General features: G+C 41.3%; 3 protein-coding genes across 6 annotated transcripts in view; 2 read left to right on the forward strand and 1 right to left on the reverse strand.

Moving 5' to 3' along the window:
- Positions 1–498: 498 nt before the first annotated feature.
- On the forward strand, positions 499–7,861 carry slc3a1 (solute carrier family 3 member 1). The gene is made up of 10 exons (XM_056395183.1): positions 499–1,632; positions 2,485–2,664; positions 2,760–2,905; positions 3,139–3,264; positions 3,753–3,872; positions 5,895–6,019; positions 6,204–6,405; positions 6,570–6,752; positions 7,056–7,181; positions 7,292–7,861. The coding sequence occupies exons 1-10, from the start codon at positions 1,209–1,211 to the stop codon at positions 7,721–7,723; spliced, it is 2,064 nt and encodes a 687-aa protein (XP_056251158.1). The 5' UTR covers positions 499–1,208; the 3' UTR covers positions 7,724–7,861.
- Positions 7,862–7,916: 55 nt separating this feature from the next.
- Positions 7,917–15,604, reverse strand: prepl (prolyl endopeptidase like). Its single transcript, XM_056395182.1, has 15 exons — positions 15,218–15,604; positions 13,854–13,982; positions 13,674–13,740; positions 13,340–13,523; positions 13,137–13,225; positions 12,909–13,035; positions 12,616–12,832; positions 12,201–12,392; positions 11,837–12,049; positions 11,081–11,256; positions 10,648–10,864; positions 10,216–10,365; positions 9,515–9,641; positions 8,352–8,428; positions 7,917–8,054 (listed from the first exon to the last, which is right to left on the reverse strand). The coding sequence occupies exons 1-15, from the start codon at positions 15,347–15,349 to the stop codon at positions 7,977–7,979; spliced, it is 2,175 nt and encodes a 724-aa protein (XP_056251157.1). The 5' UTR covers positions 15,350–15,604; the 3' UTR covers positions 7,917–7,976.
- A 446-nt stretch (positions 15,605–16,050) lies between these two features.
- camkmt (calmodulin-lysine N-methyltransferase) overlaps positions 16,051–25,519 on the forward strand; it is a 137,797-nt gene continuing 128,328 nt past the window's right edge. For all 4 annotated transcript variants that reach the window (XR_008829544.1, XM_056395244.1, XM_056395243.1 and 1 more), the window contains exons 1-3: positions 16,051–16,401; positions 18,170–18,348; positions 18,966–19,030. Coding sequence is in view for 3 of the 4 variants with exons in the window: in XM_056395244.1 (XP_056251219.1) it covers positions 16,240–16,401; positions 18,170–18,348; positions 18,966–19,030 (406 nt within the window). In the remaining variant the exon portion in view is untranslated. The remainder of the gene's footprint in view (positions 16,402–18,169; positions 18,349–18,965; positions 19,031–25,519) is intronic.

Below are 25,519 nucleotides of genomic sequence, written 5' to 3' on the forward strand. Positions count from 1 at the left end.
GTACAGTATCTGACCCTGAACTGTGATATAAATGATTGCAACACTTCAGACTAGTATATTTAGATTTGATAATTCTTCGTTTAATGGATCATACTCAGCAGGAAGTCTCCACCACAGCGATGCCACAGTGTGACGTTTACCAGGAGGTGCCTGCATCATTGCTGTAGTTCTTTTAGCTTATTCCAGACACCACAATGATATACTCATAATTCTCTGTTCCCTTGTTTTATTAATTGAAAAATCAATAATTTATATGTAAATAATTTTTACATTCTGGATCCAAACATTGATGCAGTGTGAAGCACATGGAGTAGATACAGAGTCACAGCGCTCACTGTGTCTCATTTAGTCATGTACTGTATTCTCCTCCAGAGTTTTACTTGTCTTTTAGATCTTTAATTCATCAGGGAGACCCCTGCAGTGGACCGTTTGACCACTTATCTTCGTTAAATGGCAAAACTGCAGTAACATTTACAACTGCAGACATGATGGAAGTTTATAATTGCAGTTGACTAAGCTTTGCTAATGGTTCACTATAACACTAAGAAACCTAAAATAATGTCACACGTTGTACATGTATAACTGCAAACCTGGTGATGTATTACAAAGTGTGAAACCTTTTAGTAATGGTTTAATATTTACACCTACATTATTACTGAATACAAACGCACAGCCATGCTATAAAAAAAAAAAGCAGCGCTTACATCAATATTTCTCATTTACTGTATTCTCTCTACATTTGTATTATTTGAAGTTTTACATGCAGATCAACAGCTTGTCAAACTATGTCTAAGTTAATTTAGTAGCCTAAATTATGTATCAACCATTTGAAAAAAAACATTATTTGTTAAATAAACCCTTTATGAATCAGAAAGTGGCGCAGAAGTGTAAGTAAAGTAAAGGGCATGAATACTTCTCCCACCACACTGCAACAAGAAATGCTAATCTCTAACCTTTCCCATCCAACTCTCCACTTTCCCACATTCCTCAGGTGGCACTGCTCTCTCTCTCTCTCTCCCTGTCTGTGTGTGTGTGTGAGAGAGAGAGAGAGAGAGAGAGAGAGAGAGAGAGATAAAGTGTGTGTGTGTGTGTGTACTATGACCCTCTCAAAGCAGTTGGATAACCTGATGCTGCTTGGTGTTTGCTCGGTGTTTGTGAAGAAGAGCTAAACACAGTTTGATTTCAAGTTTCTCTAAAATCTAAATCAGATGAGTTTCACAAAGCGCACCGGTAGTTTGGAGCTGATGGAGTGCACCGGAAACCCGGGGTTTCAGGATGTGGAAGGTGTCTGTTCAGCGGCCGAAAGCATCAATGCCAACCCCGCGGAGAAGCAGGACTCGGCGGCGGTGACGCTGGACTCGGTCGCGGCCGAGGAGTACACGCAGATCAAACCTTACGCCGGGATGCCGAAGGAGGTGTTGCTGCTGTACTCCTCTCAGGCCCGGTACCGAGTGCCCCGAGAGATCCTGTTCTGGCTGACGGTGGCCTGCACCCTGGCGCTGGTGGCGCTCACCATCACGGTGATCGCGCTGTCGCCGCGGTGCCTGAGCTGGTGGCAGATCTCCCCGGTGTATCAGATCTACCCCCGGTCCTTCAGGGACTCGGACGGTGATGGAGTCGGAGACCTCAAAGGTGAGATGCTGCGTGCTCTGATACAGAACACAATGGAGGTCAAACGGCTTTTTCATTAAACCACCATATATATTTGCTATTTGTTTTGTTGATATTATTGCCAGTATCCTGCACATAATAGTATTTCCTGTTATGTGGCTGAGTAGACCTGCTCAGGTTGGAGAACAAGATAAAAAAATAAATAAAAATACTGATACTGATTAATTGCATTTACTGATGTTTTGTACTAAAGTACAATTTTGAGATACTTTTACTCTCCCAGAGAAATTCCATTTTAACTTTACACTTTTACTCCACTTTGGAGGGAAATATTCTACTTTTACTCCACTACATATACCTTAAGGCTTTAGTTACTAGTTACTTTGCAGATTCAGATTATTAACACAAAATATACCAGGTGTCTTATGACAACATGCAGCAGGGCCCCTCTCCAGTTCAGGGTCCTAGTTCAGCCCAGCACCAAAGGGCTCCCCAGATGGGCCCATTATGAAAGATAATTCATTACATATTAAATTCAGAAGTTCTTTGTTTCCCACTTCTATTTATTTGTAGAAATAATACTATGCAAAGTGTGTGTTTAACACTCTGATTTGAGAGTGGTATGATAGTGCTATCTTATAGCATGATGGTACATAACTGCTTTTTCATTATTTAAGGAAAGCTCTCTGATTTTTACTTTCAGATCCATTTTCCTCATTGTTTCTTCTAGTAGGATTTATATCACCATATGACTCAAATACATGTTAACTGTAATGTTGAGTATAAACAGGGTTTCCTCTTGTCTTTGAAGTTATCATTGGGACTGTATTTCAGTATCCAGTATTCATCACTGTGGTGTCTCTGCACTGGCAGGAATTCAGGAGCAGTTGGATCACTTCCAGTACCTGAACATCAAGTCAGTTTGGATCAGTCCTTTCTACCGCTCTCCCATGAAAGACTTTGGCTATGATGTGGAAGATTTCCAGGCCATCGACCCCCTCTTTGGAACCATGCACGACTTTGAAGAGCTCCTGGTTGAGATGCACAACAAAGGTGTGTACTTTCAGCAAATATTTGGTGGTGGGTGATGGGAGAAGGGTTTAGCAGAGTGAATGTCTTTGACTCATACTCATATTTGTTTCCACCAGGTTTGAAGCTGATCATGGATTTCATTCCCAATCATACCAGTGACAGAAATCGCTGGTTTAACTTGAGCCGGATGAGAGATCCTCACTACGAGGATTACTACGTCTGGGCAGACTGCAATGAAACTGCACCAAGACCTAATAATTGGGTTGGTATTTGCTGATGAGCTCTTTTTCTCCACTTTGGTCTTTGGGTGAATTTTCATTCAACCTCTGCTGATGCATTTGCACTGTCTAGGTGTGATAGTATTGGAATTAACAAAAGGATAATTAGTCTGGAGAGACGCTGAAAAACGTTCTACTCAATAATCCAGTCCTCAGATGTTCAGTTTCTTAATAACTTCACTTCCTAATCCTCCGTTTCCCTTCTGCTTTCTCTCAGGTGAGTGTGTTTGGGAACTCTTCATGGACCTATGATGAAGTTAGAGGACAATGCTACCTGCACCAGTTCCTCAAGGAGCAACCAGACCTGAACTTCAGAAACCCACACGTCCGCCAAGAGATGATTGTGAGATTACATGACCACACACTGCTCTTTCTCACATGCTTCACATACATTACCTCTGCTACTGACTCATCTCTGAAAGCATTTGTTTTTCGCTGACTCAGGTGTTGTATGTCATACTGAAATCTATGTGACTGTTGTCCTCATCTGTTTTGTCCTCTCCACTGTGCCACAGCTGTAATGTGTGATGGCTATAACTGATTACACATTAACTTAGGCCTGTTAACCCTTGTGTGTGTTTAACCGATGCTTCACACAGCACAAAGTACAACAGAAGGAATGGCAAACTCTACTTGTGTGTATATTGTGCATGTTGATACTCAATAGTCCTTTGTTGTAGTTGAATGAGAGGCTTGTTGAAATGAGTGGAAATACATCAATTTTACAACAATCAAACAACACTTTAGCACTGAAGAGTCTAGTCCACATTCTCAGAGTCATATTGTAGACACACTGATTTTAATGACTTTAAATTTATTATTTTATTTCAGGATATTATTCATTTCTGGCTGGGGAAAGGAGTGGATGGGTTTCGGATGGATGCAGTGAAGCACATCCTGGAGGCTGCACACTTGAGGGATGAACCACAGGTGGACCCAAACAAACCACCAGTGAGTGTTGCCTCTTCAGTTCTAATGGGCACTGGTTGGGACAGGCACTAATGTCTGCCAGCTTAGTTCTAGCAGCCCTTTGTCCTCGCATCGACTCCACATGACCAGCAAACATGGTGCGGTTCGTCTGATCTGCCAGTTGAGGTGGATCAATCTCCAATGGATCCCAGGTGTAACTTCCCAAGTGTAACACTCTGCTACCGAACACAAAACGGCTCCAATTTCATTTCAGTACATAAGTGTACCATTACCCCTCATTTGCTTTGTTGAGAATGTTTGATTTTCAATAATATAAAGGTAAACAATATTCAGAAGGTCTGTTCAGTCGGTGATGGTATTTCTACATTTCTTTTAGGGTGCAAACTACACAGACAATAACTTCTACTGCTCACATCACCTGGCAGCTCTTCTTTCCCTGGGCCCAGGGTATCAAAGTTCAGTTTAGTTAACAATCTCTGCTCTAACACTCAGTTATATAATTATTATGATTTTACTTTATTGAATTATATAACATGTGACATGTCAGAGTCCAGATTTTAACAATCTGAGGGATAAAAGCAGCATTGTGGGCAGAAGCAGCTCCAGTAAAGCAGTACTTTCTAGTGTAGCTAGTAGAACAAACATAATCAACAGCTGAGTGGGAGAGTCCGTTCTGTACGTGATGTATCATGCATCATTTATCTCTGGTTTAAATGTCAGGTCATCCAGTGCTCTTCTGGTGAAAATACTGTTTTTGGAATTCAAAGAGTTTATGATTCACGCAGAGTTAAGCTCACTAAGAAAGACTTTTTGTTCCATGGAGACTGAAGTTATTTCTCACAGAGGAAAGATTAGTAGAAAAGAGGCATATTTTGGTGGATTAGCAAGTCACTGGGATTTACTTACCACTGCAAAATAACACTATAATACTGAGACCGTCTACTTACTGTTGACTGAGGCACACTCACTGCTGCAGCACCCAAATTGACCGACTACTCATTTTTAAGCAATAAGCCACACAAAGCTGTGCTTTATAGTGATGTTACAACAAAACAAGTCATTGTTAGGCACTACACAGAGGTTTTCATGCATTTACAAGAGTCATAGGTATGTTTTTATTGGGATATTGAGAATTTTACCACAGACTTGAATATCATTCAGCCAATCCTAACTGAGCCACTATCCCTGTTATCATTATTGCTTTTGTGGTTTACTGCCAATTGTAGCTTTAAATCCAGACCAACTTTACTGGCAGTTGGCTGAATTGTTTGTTCATGTGACAGCACATCAGCTCAGTGGTTAACACTGCTGCCTCAGTAATAATGTCCATGAATAGATTCATGGCCTGGTCCTTTCTGAGTGGAGTTAGTGTGCTGTCCCTGTGTTTTGCCCACACAAACAGACACACATATTGGGTATTTTTAGTATCAGTCGGTCACTGTAAGTAGGGCTTTCAAGGTCCTGAGCTGGTTCCCTCAAAATGATCAACCAAGTGCTTGGCACTTGTCTTTGTGGTCATAATATGTCAAATTTCCTCATAGATATAACATTGTAATAATTATTTTCTGCCTCTTTTTACTGTATTCTGTCTTCTTGTCCTTTTTATTAAGACTATTACAACCAACAATGCATCAATAAAATTAGCACAAAACATTTTTTAACATTCCTTTCACATAACAGTACTCCTGGATTACTGAGCCCCAAAAATATTTTATCACGTGGCCTCTACTCTCTGTATCTGGTTTCCACTTATTTTCCAACTACTTGGCCTGTCACCGCGCCCGGTAATTTGGCCTGACAAAGAATACATTTACACCCAAGCGCTCTTAACTCCCAGTCGGCAGTGGGAAAATACTGTTGAGCTCTGCTAATGCACTGGAGCTGATGATCTCAGGGAGGAATCTTTACTATAAATGAACCATTACTCCCCTGTGTTAGCTAAATGTAAAATCTGACTGTAAGTCTTAAGCTAGCTGTCCAGCAGGCCAGAAATAAAAAAATAGCCACATTACCTCATATTTCATCATATTCCTTCCCCTCCAGGAGTCTGTAACTTCAGAGTGGGACCTTCACCATGACTACACCACCAGTCAGCTGGGGTTGCATGACCTACTGAGGGACTGGAGGGCAGAGATGGATATCTACAGCCGTGAGCCTGGCAGATACAGGTATGTCAACTGTTACACAGAGTAATATTAATAATAATTGAGACTGGTAATATTCTAATCTACTAACTTCGCCACTACACATGATGAAGATGTCATGTGTAATTCACAAGGATCAGCTGCCAAACTTTGCTGAGGATCAGTCTGCATGTTATCATACACAACATAAGTTGTTGCTGCACTCCAGGTTCATGGTGACGGAGTCATATGATTACCATGAGGTGGACAAGACCATGATGTACTACGGCACCCCGCAGGTTAAAGAAAGTGACTTCCCCTTTAACTTTTACCTGCTGGACCTTCCTCAAAACACCAGCGGCTCGTGGGTTCAACATCTGGTCCACCTCTGGATGGCCAACATGCCCAAGGGGCAATGGCCCAACTGGGTGGTGAGTCACCACAGTCTCATTTATGTATTTGTTCCTGGGCTCCTTTAAAATCAGGACTGATTCCCGTACCCCCAACCCATCCGTTTCACCCTGCCTTCTTCTTTCCCAACTTGTCTCACTCACCTCTCCACCGTCTCTTGTGTTTCTCTTACCACCATTATCAGGTTGGAAACCATGACAAGCCTCGCATTGCCTCCAGTGCTGGTCAGAGCTATATGCGTGTCATCAACATGCTGCTGCTGACCCTTCCAGGCACGCCCACCACCTACTATGGCGAGGAGATCGGCATGGAGAACGTTAATGTCACAGACGGTCAGACACAGGATCCTGCTGGCAAATACAATGCAGTCAGTACTGTGCACACACTGAAAACAAACATTTAAATAAACATTAAACACTGTAACATCTCTGCCAAGTGCAGTGGGTGCATAAAAAATTAGAAAACAGTAGAAAATGTGTGTAGACAATAAAATAATGACATGAATACCTTCATGAAGGTGGCATTTCTTGTCAGTTTCTTTTATTTTAGGCTGCATCAGTTTTATCTTGGTGTACCCAATAAACTGGCAACTGAATGTACATACATTAAAATGTGTCAATGTATATTCATTGTCAGAAGAAGCTGAATGATTCCTGTCCTTTCACTACAGAGCGCCAGTCGGGACCCTCAGCGATCTCCAATGCAGTGGAATGGTGACATAAATGCAGGCTTCAACAACAAAACCAACATCACCTGGTTGCCTGTACACCCTGATTACAAAAGTGTCAATGTGGAGGTACAAAACTATTTTAGTACTGTTCAACTCAGGAGGAACATCTGGCCAGAGCTTGTTTGTGTTTGTCTTATTTTACATCACGTATCCTCTTGCCACTCTTTCTCTCCAAGGTCCAGAAGAAAGATGAAGGTTCTGTTCTGGCTCAGTACCGTTTCCTGAACACATTGCGTCAGTCAGAGCTCCCCCTTCACCGTGGGTGGTTCTGCTACATCCACTCTGATGCCAGTGTCTTCTCTTACCTCAGAGAGCTTGACGGGCTTAACCGAGCTTTCCTGATGGTGCTCAACTTCGGCAAAGAATCTGCCATCACAGATCTCTCCTCCATTAGTGAGTTACCAGACCAGTTGGAAGTGCTGATGAGCACAAACCAAGCCAACGATGGCAAGGTGATAAAAAAGTCTCATATCCTGACAGAAGCAGGCGAGGGTTTGGTGATTCAGTATTCCACCCACACTCGGTTTAATCCCAACCACCCCAAACAGTGCTACGTCTCTGAGAAGGCCTGCTATTTGGGAGCCATCGACATACTTTATAAATGTTAGTATGAACGAACAATGGTATTCAGTTATTACAGTTTCACAGTAGCAATTATATAAGATTCAATATCAAGATTCTTCTTTGGTGTATCCGCTGTAAGGTGTTTACAGTATGCCATCTAATAAAGAGGCTCATTGCAGATACATTCAATGATGATGTTGTCTTCTCTTTCACTGGGACCATTGTGTCAACGTAGTTGTCATGGCTGTAATGGTAGATGTTGGGTCATTGTTGTTGGACTGCGTCTTGATAGCCTTGCTATCTCTTCCTCTTGCGTTGAGACCGAGGAGGGTCCAGGCCCAGCTCTGAGTATAGAAATGCAAGGTTGAGGGCTTCCTGTGTTGGGGAGGAGGGACAGAGGTCAAATTTCTCAACTAATGTTTGTATTTTCAATGTGAGGAAAGAGTTGGGCTAAATATAAAATGCTAAACTTATAACATGGTACTTCCCACACGCTGAAGCATGGATATGCATTTTCAGTGGATTTAACAGCAGATGATTGTCAACAAGCAAATTTACTTAAGAAAAACTGAAAATAGAGCTAGTTGTGTAATTTGTAGATATGTTTGGAAGCACAAATGTAAAAAAAGCTCAACTTTTACAGAGTTGCATATCCATTCAAAAGTGCATTACCTCCTCCAGCGTCACCTCGAAGTCTTCTGGTCCAAGGTGATTTGCTCCAGGTTGGATATTCAGAACTATGTTTGGTGCTGGTTTATATTGGAAAAGACAGAAGAAGACAAAGACAGAAGTCAAAGGCAGATTGGGGAAGAAGTGAATCTCTAATGTTTAAAATGTTGTCTCAGACGTTGGTCTTCTTGTATGCCCACTTTCTCTGCTCCCCTTCTCTCTCTGTCCAGTTGCCCCAAATCTTATCTCTCTCTCTCTCTTCTGACTGTCTTTATTCTCCTTTCATTCATTCTTGCTCCCATCTGATATTGCCCTCCCTCCTCTCTACCTCCTCCGTATTATCCCCCTCACTGTCTCTGTGGTACTGGCTGTTTCACAAGTGCGGTCTTGACCTTGACAGCTCCCAGTCTGTGGTGTCTAATCTCTTGCTCTGATACACTATCTCTTTACCATGCTAATGGGCCTGCCCACCCGCCTGCCTGTGTCTATGCCATCAGCACTTTATCAAAGACTCCGGAGAACAGAGAGAGACAGATTAGGGAGACATATACACACACACAGACACACACACTTAAGCTGCCTGGTGAATGTGTGTATGAACAACAGAAAAGTGAGAGAGGGTGAAAGAGAGAGATAATGTGTGCATTTGAAACAAGAAGAGTAGAGGCAGTGCGAGAGAGAGGGGTGTAAAGAGGAGTACCACCAATGTGGTGAAGGCAGATTATGAGTGAGAGGGAGAAAGAGCCTGTCTACAGGGAAATGAGAGCAATTAGCTGACACTCACTCAGACACACATGCTGTACTACAAGGTGACCTATGCTATACTTTAGTCATGAACTTAAATTTGTGATAGCACTTTCCCCAGACAGACGACTATACATCTGTTACTGCTGCCTCTCAAGACATGCACACTGACACTACTATTGGGAGTTGACCCTGAACTATTAAAACCTCTGATGATGCAGAAATTACATCTAAAAGAATGTGGAACAAGTGGAAAATCTACGCTGGAATGTACCCACAGCCAAACACACCCTCCACGGAAAGTTGTACTCAAACACATATTTGGACAATAACATGCATGGGTGCACACATGTGAATCTACATGATCAACAAGGGATTAAGCTGTTGTGATAATATGTGAGAGAGTGTATGTGTGCACGTACCTGACTTTGGATTCATGATGAAGTGTGTATGAATGGCTTTCTTCAGCTGTTCTGTGTATTTGAGGACACCTGCCAAAGGGACCCTGGCATCACCTCGGTAAGCTGTCAGCAGCATGGATGGGTAGTGCTTTCTCACACAAGCACAAGTGCACACAAACACACACAAAAGTTAGATAACCTAGTTTTTATTACCCTACTTAGTTAAAGTTATTAGTTATTAATGATCCTCAGTGTCCCCTAAATCAACATTTCAAAGGCTTCAACTATATTTTTCTGTCATACATATGTTCGACAGATTTCAGAGAAAGCCTGAGAACCATTAATTGACCCAGTGCTATTCATATTCTGGCTCTGGACCAAAATGTGGGCCATGGGAATTTTAAATGGGTTTTCAACATAGTCCGAATTAACTGTATGTTATCTACCATTACAGGCCAATTTGCAGGGCAAATTTAATGAGAGTAAAACTACACAGTAACCAAAATCCAACTGAATTTCAGAAAGTGAAATCTTCAGCACAGTAAAGATACCTGAAGAATCACAAGCCCCAATAAATGCTACATTCTATGAAGATGGGGACAATTAATGTGGACAACAAAGTGAGTAAAGGAAATCATGGGTATGAATGGTAACACACAAGGATGACACATTTCTCTCAAACCAATGCATAAAAAACTACAGCTACATCTTCCCCTCCATACCTGAGGAGTAATGTTGTGAAGAGGACAGTAGGAGGTGATGCTGAGTCTGTGTTTTGGGTTCTCTACAGGGTCCCCCCATTCTTCTCTATCCTCCAAAGTTAGAGGCAGGCTGGGATCCTCCATTGTCCCCAACACATCCAGGAAAGGAGCCTGCAAACAGGAAAAGAGACGGCTTGGGGTGTGTGTCATCTCATGTCATGAGGCACAGTGCTGTAATGACCAGTAATGAGACTATCTGTATTTTTCTATTTATTTACAACCTGTATTTAACCCTTTAACCCCAAATATCCTCTCTGTTAAAGCTCCCTTGAGAAAGACACTGTCCCTAATATTCTTGTTCTTGGGACATAAAAATAACACTTCACAGAAGTGATACACTCCAAAAAAAACATGCAAACCAACACACAGATCTGCAGTGATTTAACATCTTACTTGCAGTGTGACAGCCCGCATCATGTGTGGCTGTCTGTTGCACAGCGCTCCCACTGGCACAGCCCCAGCACTGCAGGCTGTGAGGGCGGTGAGGGAAGGGGAGGAGACTCCTGAGGAAAAGATGCGGTGGAGACAGGCTTGAAGGTCCTCCACTCCTTTCTGCTTCCCCTCCTCACGACCCTGTCTTTGCCAGGACAGACCCCGCTCTCCTCCACCTCTGGAAGTGTAAAGGTAAAGAACAGATTCACTGTAACCAACATAACAAAATACAAAGTTTGAATTCCAGACTTGATTAGCAAACATTTTCAAACAATTTCCTACAGCAACATCAATATACAATCAATATTACTTACATAAAGCATGTCTCTAATGAGCAAATAAACTGCTGATTTAATCAAGTAAGTTTTAGGCTGCTGGAGAGGTGATAAGTTACCTGATGTGGCAGTAGGCCAGAGCCCAGCCCTGTTCCAGCAGCAGCCTTTTCTCTGGGGAGAACTCCATGTGGAGATCTCTGCCATACGCTCCGTAGACATGGGCCAGCAGCGGTGCCTGTCTCAAACCCTCCACAGGTACTGCATGAAACAGTGTCACTGGCACCAGGGTGCCATCCTACAGAGGAGAGGCAGAGAGATCTGGGCCACACTGCTAACCTCACCTATGCATGACAGTCGCAGACCCTCTTGGTTTTCATTTTGGCACCCATGTGGCTGCAGCTTCATGACTAAGCTACATTTGAAAAATCATATGATTGATTTCTGGTTACAACTTTTCACTTTCCGATAATGAAATGAAATCAAATATTTTACTATTGGTGACTATTATCAAAGACAAACTAAGTGTAGAAAGATAGAGCTGGCAGTAGCAGCGCCACAGCAGTAACGCTGGTGGTGTGGACACACTTGCGTGCAAACTGCAGCAGTTCAGCGAGGTAGCCGTCACGCAGTGGTGAGGTAAGTAGTGTGGTCCTGCCTAGGTGTTCACTGATGTTCTGCAACATATCCCTTGCTGCTTTCTGTGTTAGGTGTACTGTATGTGTATATGTGTATGAGCTGCATGGCAGAGTCTGAACTATTGAGTAGTTACCAAAAGAGCTGTATCAGTAGACAATTGAGTCTTGATTCAAAATGTTTACCTCTCTGCTGATACTGTGTCAGTGTGTGTTCATGTGTCTTATATGTCAAGTTCTCACTTGGCTGCAGGCTTCGAAGCGCGTGGTGGTGTAATTGCCCTGGTTCTCTGGGGACGAGCGATCTTCAGTGCCTGATAAAAGGAGCCCATCCTCTGGGTATAGACAGAAGGGCAGCGGTGGGTGAACTGGAGATGAGATCAGGAATTCTAACACTTTGCGTTGGTCTGCCAAGCCTGCTTTCTTGGTTTCAATGGCACAAGCCCAGGAGGGGAGCTTGGGAGCAAGTGTAGGAATATAAGAGATGGACATATAAGAGCGCAATATAAACAATATAATATATAAAAACATGCAACATGCATGCAAACAAGCAAGGAAGTCAGCAAACAATACAAGAAGAATTCAAAGAGTTTTCTGACACACTGACCTGCACAGTGTATGCTTTCTTGGGATGGGCCAGTGGGACCACAATCAGGACAAGTTCATTGGCTAGTGTTCTTGCAGCCAGCACGCAGTGGTCTGCAACCACATCCATGTCTTTGAAAACAGTGCCAGGGCCAGGGGCTAACAATGACACCCAGGAGTCCATGGATGGCTCTGAGGGAGGGGCCTGTACCACCTAGTGAGCATACAGAAGGATAAATCTCCTCACTTGAGAAATAACAAAGAAAATACATTTTAAGATTAAAACACAGAACACGTCACATAATATCTCCAGAAGACAAAACATTTACTGTACACAGCTCTCTCTGGTATTAAGGTGCAATTGTAACTGTGAAATCTGTTAGATGTATCCACCCTGTAAAGAGTTTGTGTTTATATATTTGTTGTACACACTCTACCTGATATTCCTGTCCTGGCCCTGTATTAGCCAGTATGATCAGCCTCTTCCTCCAGTGCTCAATGTGGTACAGGAGGTTCAGCTGGCGTGGCTGAACCAGGAATGGCTCTAAATTGGTTGTTGTTGTATCAATTAGCATCACCTCTGAACTGGACCTGCTGTTGCAGTTGATGCTCAGTATCTGTCGGTCTCTGGAGAGGGCGACCTCCACAAACACACTGGGGAAATGTGGCGTTTCAATTAGAGATGGTGTGGGAGGAGAGACAGCTTAGATGTCAAATTACTTGCACTTACTCAGGCTGTGTTTCCTCATACACAGAGGTTATCCTGCTCCCACTGCAGGTCAGGTCCAGACGAAACACTCTGCTGCAACGCAGACCCTCAAGAGTCGTGTAAAACAGCGTCTCATCTGTGGCCCACTCTTTACCCATGCAGACACAAAAAATATCCTTTCATTTTAGCCGGTGATTTACTGCTATTGCTACTGAAATAATTTTTTTTATATATACATTTAAAACGTACCAAAGGTGAAGACTTTGTCCAGTGTGAGTATAATGTGTGGGGGGTCCAAATGAGGGGAAATTCTTCTTTCAAGTCTCACAACCACACACCTGGATTGCCACAGCACAATCATCTATTCTTTAATTCAGTAACTTTGTCAAGAAAAAACATTGCTATCAAATAAAGTGTGTTTTGTATGTTTAATTGTGTTCTGTTTGATTCACCTTGGTGCCTCTCTGTGACTAGTTTTTAGTGTGGCAGCAAGATGCTTTTCCTGTGGGGACAAACGTATTCTCTGGACACTCCACTGAAACCTCTGCTTCTTCTTCTCTCCATTCATAAGTCCTGACTCCTCCTCACCTCCAGAGACTTGTCCTAGATTTAGCACCTGCTCTGGCTCCAGATCTCCTACAAACGGGGAGAGGAGACTGACTCGTTCACAAAAGTGGGAATGTCACTTAAGTTTTAGATGCAGACATGAGATTAGGGTTATATTGGAAAAAAAGATATGAAGTAGTTAACATTAGTTGGCAAGCTACATTCATGCTTCTTGCTTACTCTCTCTCTTGTCCATTCTGTAGATGCCATCACTTTCAATGAAGTACACATGATGATGACCACAGACCTGTGACAAGAGAAATTATAGTGAATTGTAAAATACCTTTAGTTTCTGACTCAATTAGGATGAATGTTGATGCTTAACTCTATGAATTAGTTCTAACCTAAAGCAGGACTTACCACTGAGTAATCAGGTATGTTGGAGAACCTGTGGTATGTTGCCTTCAATCTCCTGTAGAAATACTTCTGCAAGTCCTTGTACCTCTCAAGTCCAGAGCTGGACTGATCAGATGATGAATTTGAAGTGTTCTGAAATACAACTGCTTTATTAATTATGGAAAGACTTTTATAAGACTGTAACTATAAGCTCAAATTGTAAGGGCCATAGCTGTTCCAATCAAGATTCTTGTTTCCTGTGGTAGAGGATGGAGCAAGACACTGTAATAAGAGAACTATAGCTTGCAAACACTCAGTGAACTAGTGTGTAATCTTTTTAAAATCTATCATTGTAAGCCATTGTCAGCTTGTCATTTTCTTTTTTACCTTATTGTTCATCTGTGAAGGACTTTGAATTGCACTAACCTGTATGAAAAGTGCTATACAAATAAAGTTTGACTGATTGATTTTTTTGTAATCTATTGTGACATTGCTCATTTCCCAAATTTGAATGCACTTAGTGGGAGTAAGTTATATATGAAACCATGGCCTTGTTTCCACCTCTAAATCCATCACAATGATTACAAAAATCCTAAATTTTCCTTGGTTATTAAGGGTTGACAGATTTATTATTATGTAAGTTGTATGCAAAAGTCTGGGTTGATTGATTGATAATGTTGATTGTTGGTTGAAGTGAAAAGAAGTAACTCTAGTCAAGAAAATGAAAGTGTAAAGAGGCTGGCTTCTATAACAGGACACTGATCAAAAGCATACAGCAAAATTCACCATGAAATACTTAAAGAAATGAAAAGCCGAAGCTTCTTCAGAACAATCTCATAACATCAAGGTATATGCAAGGAAGTGTGGGTTAAAATTCAAGAATAGAGAGACTCTTGCTGGTGTTTGCAAGCTGTGATATCTGCCAATTATTGACTTAACAGGGTGCTATTTTCCACATGACACAATTACCGTTTCCATCCTATACTTTAAATTCAGACAATTTGCTGATTTCAAATCATTTTAAATTTTTACTCAGAAGACTTAAGTTGAATGTTTGGAAATAATGATTGGAGTCTTGCCTGGCTAATTTACAATATACAACGTAAACAAAAAGTTCGAGCCTTAGTAAAACTGTATAGGCATTTATGTGTCTATTCCCTGTGGTTTATTCCTCTGTTAGCTCAGTAAGCCACATCCCAAGAGGCTCTATTTCAGCCCCATGTCCTTATCTGTGGCTCCGTACAAGACTAGTTTTGTCAGCCTAGTGAAAAGACACCGTTTTTAAATAATGAATGACTTATCGACGAGATATCTTAACAGTCAGTAATCTTACACCAAGCTTAAGGTGAGTAAACACAGCATCTTTAAAACTAGCTGAACACCCTTACCGACGTGTAACAACGATGGATTGACAAGGAGAGCCATGCTATCCGTTTGTAACCAGCAAGCTCCCAAAATCGTAACCGAAACGGTGTAACGAGACGACCTGATGAACACAGCAGAGAGGAGGCAACGGCCATTACGAATGTGTAACTGTCAATCAGCTAAATGAACTGATATCAGCTATCCTGTGTTTATGTGGGTTTAAGAAGCTAACTGTCACCGCCATACACTGGTCGGTCATATCAACGATATTAAACACGTTTCAGAGGATGAATGTAGTTCAACCTGTAATATTTATTATTTCGTTAGTTCAAACAACTAATACAACCGTTACTAAACGTTGACAACAGCAGCGAACAAATTCTACGCACGTGCCTGGTTAAATAAATAAAACCCGCTGTTGATGACGTAGCTGGCAATGCCAGACTAAAATAATCAAATTCAGACATGTACAGCCGCCAATTTGTAACCGAGAAGTGGCATTTGATTCTAAGCAATGAGATTGCTGGGCTCGGATAAGATTACGCTAAAATAAAGGTTTAGGGTTTTACGCATCATTACAAAGTGTTAACGTCTTAGGTGGAAGGGAGCAATGAATTTGTTGTTGACCCCCTTCTGATCCCTGTTATACATGGCATTGTGGTTATTTCCAATAGAATATATATAAAAAAAATCCTCTGACTCAAAAACCAACCAGTACTCTAAGGCCAACATGAATGATCATTATTACGTTTAAATGATTTGAGTAAGACGGCACCATTTGAATCTCATGCCGCCGCTGAACATCGTTGTTTCGACAATCCATTGCTATGTCTTGAATGCCAAAAGTGTACGGAAGTAGCATGCATCCATTGTGGGTGTAACAGGTGATTACAGCCAAGCAATATCTGTGATCATTTTTGCGTTGGTGTAGTTTAAGGAAAAAGCCCTATTTTTGTATTGCCACGTTGCTACCGATAACTGTGACAGCTCTGCAGCCAGAACATTTGTTTAAAATTTTATTTCCGCTCGTAACTTCGAAGATAAAATGGAGAGGGACTCCACCGGTGCTGAAGAAAAGACTGAGCCGGCTTCGCCTTTGAGGAAAGATATTAATGACGACACCTGTGCAGCTGATTCCCACACCTCCCAGACTGAGACCTGTGGTCCTACTGATGTCGCCCGAGCCAGGTGGACTCTACTACGACAGGTATTGTTGTATGAGCAAGCACAAACCTTTCTCATCGTCTTAGACTTACTATGCGGACGTATTTTGAAAATGTATTAAATATTCAGTGTGAACTGTGTCATTGGACATTTTTGAATGTTGTATTACCGTTAGAATACTTGTTCCTCATAACCAGGAGTTAGCAAATAGTTTCGTCGTTTCAATATTGTTCAGTGAAGGACCAACACAGTTTTTAATTAGTAGTATATGTTCACATTTATTTCCTTTTGGATTTTTTGAGTATTTTATTTGTTATAACAATAAAATGCATTTATAAAACTTTTCAATATTGTGTCTAAGGATGTCATCTTTCCCTTTACAGACTAACAGCAGCAGCTTGTTGTTGTTGCCTTAAAGAACAAATTACAGTGTTTCCCATTTGTGTTTCAAATCATTGAATCAGATGTTACAAGGTCATATTGATTGGGGTTTACATGAGTCTTGTATCTACAGGATGTTACCTACAATAGATTTGTGAGAAGTTTGTGAACAGCAAAAGTTTTGATTCAAGCCAAAAAAGGAAAAACCTCTCATCAGGAGGCCTGGGTCCATGGGTCATTATTGGCATAACTGGAAAAATAATAGTGAAGGCAACATATTGTACTCACCGGTCTTTCACCCTCTCATGTTTTCTTCCTCATTTTGTCTAAACTCTGACATAAGATTATACATTACAGTTCAACAAGCATTTATTTCTTGTCCAAGCTGTGTGAAATATTGAGGAGGGCATATTTTACTGTCTTTCTTTCCCTACCTGATTTATGTAGATGTCACTGCAGTTTGATAATCTAAAAATTATGGAATTGATGCAGATTGTCACTGGGATAAAATGGGCAAGACAATAGATACAGAATGTAATAACCTTTCCATATTATTTTCTCAGTCTGCCACGGTAGACAGCAGTCTGTTGTTTTGAATGATGTTGGTTTATTAGTACTCTAATCTGCTTTGATATATAGTATAACTCATAATAAAACTGTGTATCTTATAACTTATGCTATAACTATAGTATAAGTAACTTTACAGAGTAGAGTAGACCAGTAGAAATCTATCTCTCTCCTCTGGCCACAGACTCTCACTAGCTATGAATGTGCAAGAACCTTTCACATGAGCAGTAGCTATAAAAGGAGGGCCTTTACTTTTTTTCCATAGATGGTCATTATACCAACATTACACTTGTCTGACAACATAAGCTCCCTGCAGTGGGTCTTCTTGCATTCTGCAGTTCTTCCTGCTGGGACAGTAATAAACGCCATGTGCATGGACTCCACCACGATAGACAGACAGATAGATAGATAGATAGATAGATAGAACTTATATGATTTAATGAGTTCTGTTTTTTAACAGTTGGGGATAAGAAGATGCAAATTAAATCTGTCCATTTTAACTGTACAGTTTTAATCTGTTTGCAACATCATAGACTGAAAGTACATTCAACTTTCGGTTAACTGGAATACATGACATTGTTATTGAAATTTTTGATATCTGATATTCACTGTTGCATCAAACCAAACCATGTCCAATAAAAATGAGAAATCTAAAATTAGTTTAAAATGTCTTCACCTCCATGGCATATTATTACTTCAGGAAGGATCTCTTGTCAGTTGAACTGACATGTAACACAGGCAAAACAAGACTTATTAATTCTGAAGACTTTACAGCTCATAAGAAGATTAAACAGTTAAGGGATGTGTTTTTTTGTGGAAATTAAAATTCATTGACCCATTATTTCAACTCTCAACTCTCACAGGTGTTGCGTCAGAAGCAGGTGGACAATCCAGAGGTCAAACAGGCGTCTGTTCGAAGGTTCGCCTCGTTCGACCTCTTCAGCAGGAAAAGGCTTGTGACACAAGACCCCAGTGATACCTCAGATGACCAGTGGGTGGAGTACAGAAGTGTCTACTTTCCAGAGTACAGTGCCTTACTCAGGTACGTTCACTTGAATGGAAATAAGGCTCTAGTTTCATGCTGGCACAGATAAACGCAGGGTGACAGTGCACCACACAAGGAGCAACTACATGATACCACAGCACATCAGACGAGTTGGGTAAAAGTCAGTACTGAACAAGTTCCAGGTTATACAGTGTTATGCTGCTTTTATCCCCAAGGGTAAAAGAGCATGATGATGATATTAGCTAAAACTATAGAATCTGTGGTTTGTTGTGAATCTAGAACAAACCACACTGCATAACATGTTGTTAAGGCTTAAAACAGGTTGAAATATAGAGATTGAAATGATGCTGAATTAATGGTTCAATGTAACTTTGATGTTTTTCAGAGACATTTCCCACTAATGTATGCAAGTACTGTAAATTACAGTAGAAAATGTAACAGATTTTGGAGGCTGGAGGGAAAGTATCTAAAAACATGTTTAAACTTCAAACCAAAGATATATATAATAATCTTTTATATATTTCCTAATGTGACAAATATTTTATAGTATAGTAATTAAGATTATTTGTCTTGTTTCTTTGTTTGTAAAAAGAAAATGCACAACATAGTTCTTTCCCAGACTGATCCTATACCTATATTTCTGTGTCTCACAGGGACAGCCTGGGGCCTCTTAGAGTTAATGAAGTGCTCAACAGTTTTGACAACACTGGTAATGTCTGTAAGTACATATTTTATCTTACTAAAGTCATTGTATTTGTAATGTGTCTGTGTGATTTATGTGCATGTGATCATGTTCACAGTGGAGATCATTTTACCCACACTGCTTCCTGGCTTTTATCTGTGACACACATGCACACACACTACAACTTTGGGTTAGCCTCATGTTGTGTGCTGTTAGTGTTTGATTGATGGTTTGATGCAGGTGGTTTGATTCTCTCTGTGAATGGGAGTCCGTCTCTTGTGTGGCTTCTACAGCGGTTTATCATGTACTCATTCCTCCCAACTACCTTCAAATGTCCTTTAGAAGGAGAGTGTATTGCAGTCATCTTATTGCTTCAGTAGACAGTGATGAGCGGTTTGGGACTAGGGAAAGATCATGACTCAAACAGGGATTTGCACACTTGATTCTGACCTTCAATCTGTGCAGCATTTATGAAGCTTGGCTGAGTTAACTTCTGGTTGAGTTGAATCCAGTTTTACTCTGTTAAGTTAGTGCTTATGTTTTTTAGCAATGTAAATTTCAACTAGACATGCATCATGCCAGCCACACACACACTCTGTACTTTTTCAAACTCTGGAAAAATATGTTTCAAAATGAGATTACAAATAGTTATAATCATATAGTATACATGTGGATTTAGCTTCACAGACCTGTTCCACTGTCAGTATACTTAGACGTGATCCATTTCGATTCATTATGAGCCTCTTTCAGTGTGGATCCATCCTCACCAGCATGTGATGGGTTATGGCAAAGGCCATGGGTTAGAGTTAACCAGCCAGATGGCTCCACAGGAGTCAGGGTCAGAGGTGAAGGCCATGGCTAGAGGCTACTTCACTGCACACTGGGATCAGACTATATAAGTCATGACAGAGCTCAGTGGTAGCTCTCATTCCAAACTGCTAGAATGGATAATCCCTTTTCTCTAGAAGTAGACAATAGGATCAATACTTTTTTCTTTGTAGATATCTAAAGATCTCTGTTCTTCCGTGTTTCTCTTCCTCTTCTATAAAAACTTGATTAAGATATTCTCCTCTCATCTCCAGACTGCTTACAATATACCCCCTCATTCCTCACTCTCAATCTACCCCTTCTTACCATTTTCTCCACTTTCCTCCCTCCACCCCTCTATCCCTCTCTCCTCCCAGCTGGAGTCATGCTTGGCCAGATGGGTAACTGAGTTCCTGACTTGGCTGGTGGATTAGCACAGCCGGAGATGAGAGCATAGAGGAGGAGAAAGGGGGAGATGGTGGGTGGGCATGCCAGAGGTGGAGTGTGTGTGTGTGTGTGTTGTGTGGGTGTATGTGGGTGTGTGTGTGTGTGTGTGTGTGTGTGTGTGTATGTGTGTGTGTGCAAGGAGTGGAGGGCCACTAGCAAAGGGGACCTCATTCCACAGACAATGAGCCAGCCATCTCCCTCCTCTTCTCCATCCCATGTTTGGGACTAGTAATGCGTGAGATCAATTAGGACTGGTTGAGAGGAGGCTCTGAAAGGCACAGAGGTGACCCTGTCAGAGCTCAGGGGTATATTTTTGGGGGTGGGAGTCAGAGAGAATCCCCTCTAAATACACAAACACTCACACATTCCTACTCATGTGTGCTCCTCACAAAGCCACACACTTATGCATGCAAAAATCTACACAGTCTTAATAAACACGTTCACTTTGCCCACCATCACAACCCCTTCACCTTTCCTGCTACCTTGATAATCCCCCACCCCTGAGGTGTGGACAAGCCCAAATCCTCGAGGTCCTTGTCTTCATGAATAACAGGCTAAAAAGCCTGGGCGGATTAGCTCACTGCCTCCAAAATGTGTGGACTCAGCTTAAAATTGCTACCCCCTCTCAGCATGACCCTCTCTGCCGGTTATTGTGTTTGTCCCACCACTGTGCACGTATGTGAACAATATGTTGTTTCTTAAGGTGACGATAAGCTGGAGTCAATGGTTTCATTTCAAGACCAGAGGAGAAAGCAAGGAGTTTCAATGAAGACGTTTTAAGAAATGGAGAGTGTATTTTGAGCTGGTATAATGTCACTGAGAGGACTCAGACAACATACTGCTCGGAATATCTGGGATATCAGTGCACTTCTGACCAATTCAATAAGCATTGTATTATTTTTGAAGAAGCCCAAATAGAACCACATACATGGTTGGTTAATGGAGGGTACTGGCATAATTTATAACCCATTACCCTGTGTAAATCATTATATACTGTAACACAGAGCATGCACATATACAAAAATACTTAATTCTGCAGAAAGAAATAAAAGCAAAAAGTAAAAAAAAGTCAAATTCACAAACCCAGATGAAGGCTTTAATGACTTCTCTGAGGAACCAACTTACCACCCAGGACTGGGAAGTCCATATTATATTCACTCTAATCGTGTCTGGTACAGTTTCGTTTTACTGCTGTTTGTCATGGGTCTTTGTGTCAATATGTCTAATACTGAGTGGATCTCAAGGGATCTGAGCATACTCAGTAGCAGCTTTGATCACATGGTGCGTCATAATCACAGGGGGAGAAAGTAATTTAGGAAATCAGGAGCCTATGTAGAAAATTTACGCATTGAATGGGGGAAAAAAACACAGATTTTATTTTAATTGTTGATGCATGAGGTGAAAATATGACTTTAAATAAGTATTTGAAGTAAATAGACAAATTATTTTTGAAAACAGTTTCTATGAGGACATTTTTGTTATATTGCTGCTCTTTTCTTTTACATTTGCACTTGATGAGTTATCAAGTAGAAATCACCCCCTCTGGTGGTCATCCAAAGGTCATTTGTAGTTACCTTTGTAACTCATTATGGTATATTGTCAATGAATGATCGGGCCTATTTCAGACTGGACTTGATCACTTTGAACTATTTGAACTCTGAACTTCCAACCCTCCTGGTTCTTTAGCTGACAGTGGGGGCTTGTAATCGTAAGAGAGCTTTGTGCAGGCGTTGTTTGGGGTTTTAGGGGTGCTTGTTTCCTGCTAGGGATCAGGATTTTAGAACACAATACAGGCCCTTGGGGTTTGGTGACTAAGAATGCATCAGAGGTGGTGTGTGCATGTGTGTGTGTCTGAGAGGGTAGAGCTTGTTGACATTGCAGGGCTTTTGGTAAGAGGGCTCGTTGGGCTGTGGGGTTACGTGTTGGGTTCACATTGCAGGCAAAGGTCACAGTGACAGACCAGTGTGCACATACACACACACATATATACACACACACACACACAGACACGAGTACATTATCTTTGCTGCATGTTTTAGTGTTTGGAATCCTCTACTGGAAGCCATAGAAGCAGTCAAGCTCAGTCTGATTTAGAGCAATGCTTTCCCTCTTCCTGCATTAGTGTGTCTTTGTGTGCATGTTTGTAATCAAGAGCAAAGCATCCTAATGAAGCTTAATAGAGCCTTCTTCACTACAGCTGTCATTGTCTGAATGGCTACTAGCCTTTCAGCCTCTCAGTCATCCTATTATCTCCCACAGACTTCACCTATCACCCCTGCTGGTAAATACTATAAGCCCAGAATGTTTGAGTGTTGAGAGGGAGGGCAGTGTGCGTGTATGTGTGTGTTTGTGTGTGTGTGTTTGTGTGTGTGTGTGTGTGTGTGTGTGTGTGTTTGTGTTTGTGTGTGTGTGTGTGTGTGTGTGTGTGTGTGTGTGGGGGGGTTTAGCTGGTCATTTCTGTGTGTCTATTTGACGTTTGTCATGGTATGGGGAGTGTTTGTGGCAGGAGGATGTATGTGTAAAGAGAGAATAAATGTCAGTATAGGTAGCAGCCAATCATCACTGTACATGCCGTGTTGGACAGGTGTGTGTGTTGTCTGTATCCAGTGGATCTATCACAGTCATGTATGCGTGTTTAATGTGTTGCATGTAGTGTCTAAGTGTTCTTAGTGACTGTGTGTATGTGTGTGGGTGTGTGTGCACGCATATGTGCGTGCGTGTGTGTGTGTTGTAATAGGTGCCCCCCGTAGCCTCCCCTTGTGCCAAGCCTTTAGCGGAGCCCTGTTTGCATAATTATGCTAATTCATTGTGCCATAGTGCTAATTAGACCTTGTTAGACAATAGCGCTAGACTGGGAGCTGGCAGGCATACACACACATACACAGACATACACACACAGACACACGCTCACTCAGACAGTTGTGTCAATGACAAGGTTTGTGGTCCCCCTCTGCGCTGTTTATAACATGCTCTCTATAGAAATGGTTCTCTACTGGTGTGCTTTGGACTGAGCTCAGGTGTCTCTTACGATTTTTATTTAAGCTAATGGAACAAAAATCAATGCGGAACACTACAATACTACACAAGCTTCCTCAGAGTAATAACATTGGTCCTTGTCCATGTTCTCATTCTTTCTTTTTTCTCAGAGCTGTTGTTGATTGCTTCTTTGCCAGCAATTTTTTATATTTTTCAAAACTTCACTTCTCATTTATATGATAACATATTAGTTATCATTGTACATTGTGATGATAACCAATAATACACACCTCACTTACTACTACTGTCAGTTCACCATGTGATTTGGTCATGAGTCAGTCCAGACCTGTGCTCAAAGGAAAAACAGTTTCATTTATATAATTTCTTCACTGATTGTCAGATAGAACGAGCTTCTTTTCCAAAATGGGTGTGTGGCATTTTGAATGATTTTATTAGAAAGAAAAATGAATCATATTGTTAAGAAACTTATTTTTAACTTGTTTTCAAGACATATGATGAAAACACATTATAATGTCATTAGTATCAGAGTTTTTCAAATGTAAAGAAGTTCTATCACTTGAGTTAAATCAAATGAGAATCAGATAACCCCACCGTTTTGCAATCATATATTGGTTTTACATTGAAGATTGGCTGCACAGCGGCTAATATTTTATAGGTGGAGGTTGCTGGTAACTTTCGTTCTAGAAAAAAGAGTTTATTTCCAATATGTAGTTTGTGTGCCTTTAAATTTAATAATTGTTTTTCTTTTCTTCTGCACTAAAAGTGGAGGAAACGTTTAGACATTGAGAACAGTCATAACAGGCACAATTAAAATCCATTTTGTATGATGCTTGCTTCTTTTGTTTGTTCTTTACAGCTGGATAAAAATGACAGACTGAAATGCTCCTTAACTGCATTTTTTGCCATTGCCACAATAATTTATTTCTAAGTCTATAATTTAACTACTAAATACAAAAAGACAGTCACACAGTAAGTGGATGTGGCTTGTAAAAGTGTGTATCTACATGTGCTTGCAGTGTGTGTGTCATTTTGTGGTGTAGAAGTGGGGGTTGGAGGTAGTGTAAGCAAGACTTGAGTGGCTTGAGGGCACATTGAAAGAGTTGCCGGTTGACTTAATTGTAAGTAATTGATTTTCGCTTCTGTAGCCTTGTCTCCTCCATCCATTCACTGGAGGAAACAAGAAACAGGGACTTGCCTGAAGTACTGTTGGGTGTTGGAGGCTTCTTGACATTCGAGAAGTAAACAATCACCACACTACTTGTGAACACAAGTTGATGCTAATGTACAGATGTGGACATAAATGTTTTTGTGCATGCACAAACACAATCACACACACATACACATGCACGTGGAGGCTGAAATTCCCTGCAGTAAACCACCATTATGACTTTGAGCACAATAGGGATTGAAGGTGAGCTGTTGGGTGTAGCTTTGCTCAGGGAGTCCTCTTCCATTATAGCCAGCAGTTGATTATGTGAATTTGTGCATGACTGAAGGAGAGTGAGAGAGAGAGTGAGAGTGTGTGTGGGTGTGTGTGTGTCTGCGCTCGTCTAGATGCGTGTGCACGTGTGCACTATTACCAGTAAGCGGTGGGGATTAAGTTCAGGAAATGAGTAGAGCGTTAAAGGGTGCTTCCCTGCCCAGTGCTCTTGCATTGTCACCATTGCTAATACTCAGCTAATTACAAGGACATACTTTAAGAGCAAGCTCAGTCTGTAACCCTCATGTCTCTCCACTTCGTTCCCTCCCTTTCTTAGGTTACCCCCTTCACCCTAGAATTAGGGGATGAAATGAAAGAGAGAAAGAAAAAAGAAAGAGTAATAACAGGACGCTCCCCTCCCTAAAAGCTCGCCCTCCCTCTGGACGGATACAATTATTGGATTTTTCTCCATTTAAGTCACCCAACCCCTATGTGCCCCTCCTGGCAATGTCCCCCATGGTGCCTAAGCTGAGCATACACTGGCCCCTCCACCCAAGTAACACACACAGACACACACACAGAAAGTGAGTGAGTGAGAGAGTACATTATATCACTGAATTGTGATTAACATTTGGAACATCATGCTGTCTAGTAGACCATGCCACCAACATACAGTGTACTGTACGCCATCCTGTTGTCTTTAAAGCTTTTTATTTGAATTATTTTTATGTTTGGAGTTAGAAAATATACAAGATGTGTTAAAAGCTGAGGAGGCTGGACAAGGAAGTGCTCCAACTTTGCTGTTAATTCCCATAGAGCACAAATAGGTATTCTTTATTAGTTGCTATGCCAAC

This window comes from Seriola aureovittata, chromosome 14, assembly GCF_021018895.1.
Source record: "Seriola aureovittata isolate HTS-2021-v1 ecotype China chromosome 14, ASM2101889v1, whole genome shotgun sequence".
In the NCBI taxonomy this organism is placed as follows: Eukaryota; Metazoa; Chordata; class Actinopteri; order Carangiformes; family Carangidae; genus Seriola; species Seriola aureovittata.

Excerpts from the sequence above, each read along its gene's own strand:
- slc3a1 (XM_056395183.1), top strand. The coding sequence starts at position 1,209 with ATGAGTTTCACAAAGCGCACCGGTAGTTTGGAGCTGATGGAGTGCACC. Across the intron at positions 2,906-3,138 it reads CACCAAGACCTAATAATTGG|GTGAGTGTGTTTGGGAACTC; the intron begins GTTGGTATTTGC and ends GCTTTCTCTCAG. Across the intron at positions 7,182-7,291 it reads ACAAAAGTGTCAATGTGGAG|GTCCAGAAGAAAGATGAAGG; the intron begins GTACAAAACTAT and ends TTTCTCTCCAAG.
- prepl (XM_056395182.1), bottom strand. The coding sequence starts at position 15,349 with ATGGCCGTTGCCTCCTCTCTGCTGTGTTCATCAGGTCGTCTCGTTACA. Across the intron at positions 12,050-12,200 it reads AGAAAGCATACACTGTGCAG|CTCCCCTCCTGGGCTTGTGC; the intron begins GTCAGTGTGTCA and ends CTTGCTCCCAAG. Across the intron at positions 8,429-9,514 it reads CATCATGAATCCAAAGTCAG|CACCAAACATAGTTCTGAAT; the intron begins GTACGTGCACAC and ends AATATAAACCAG.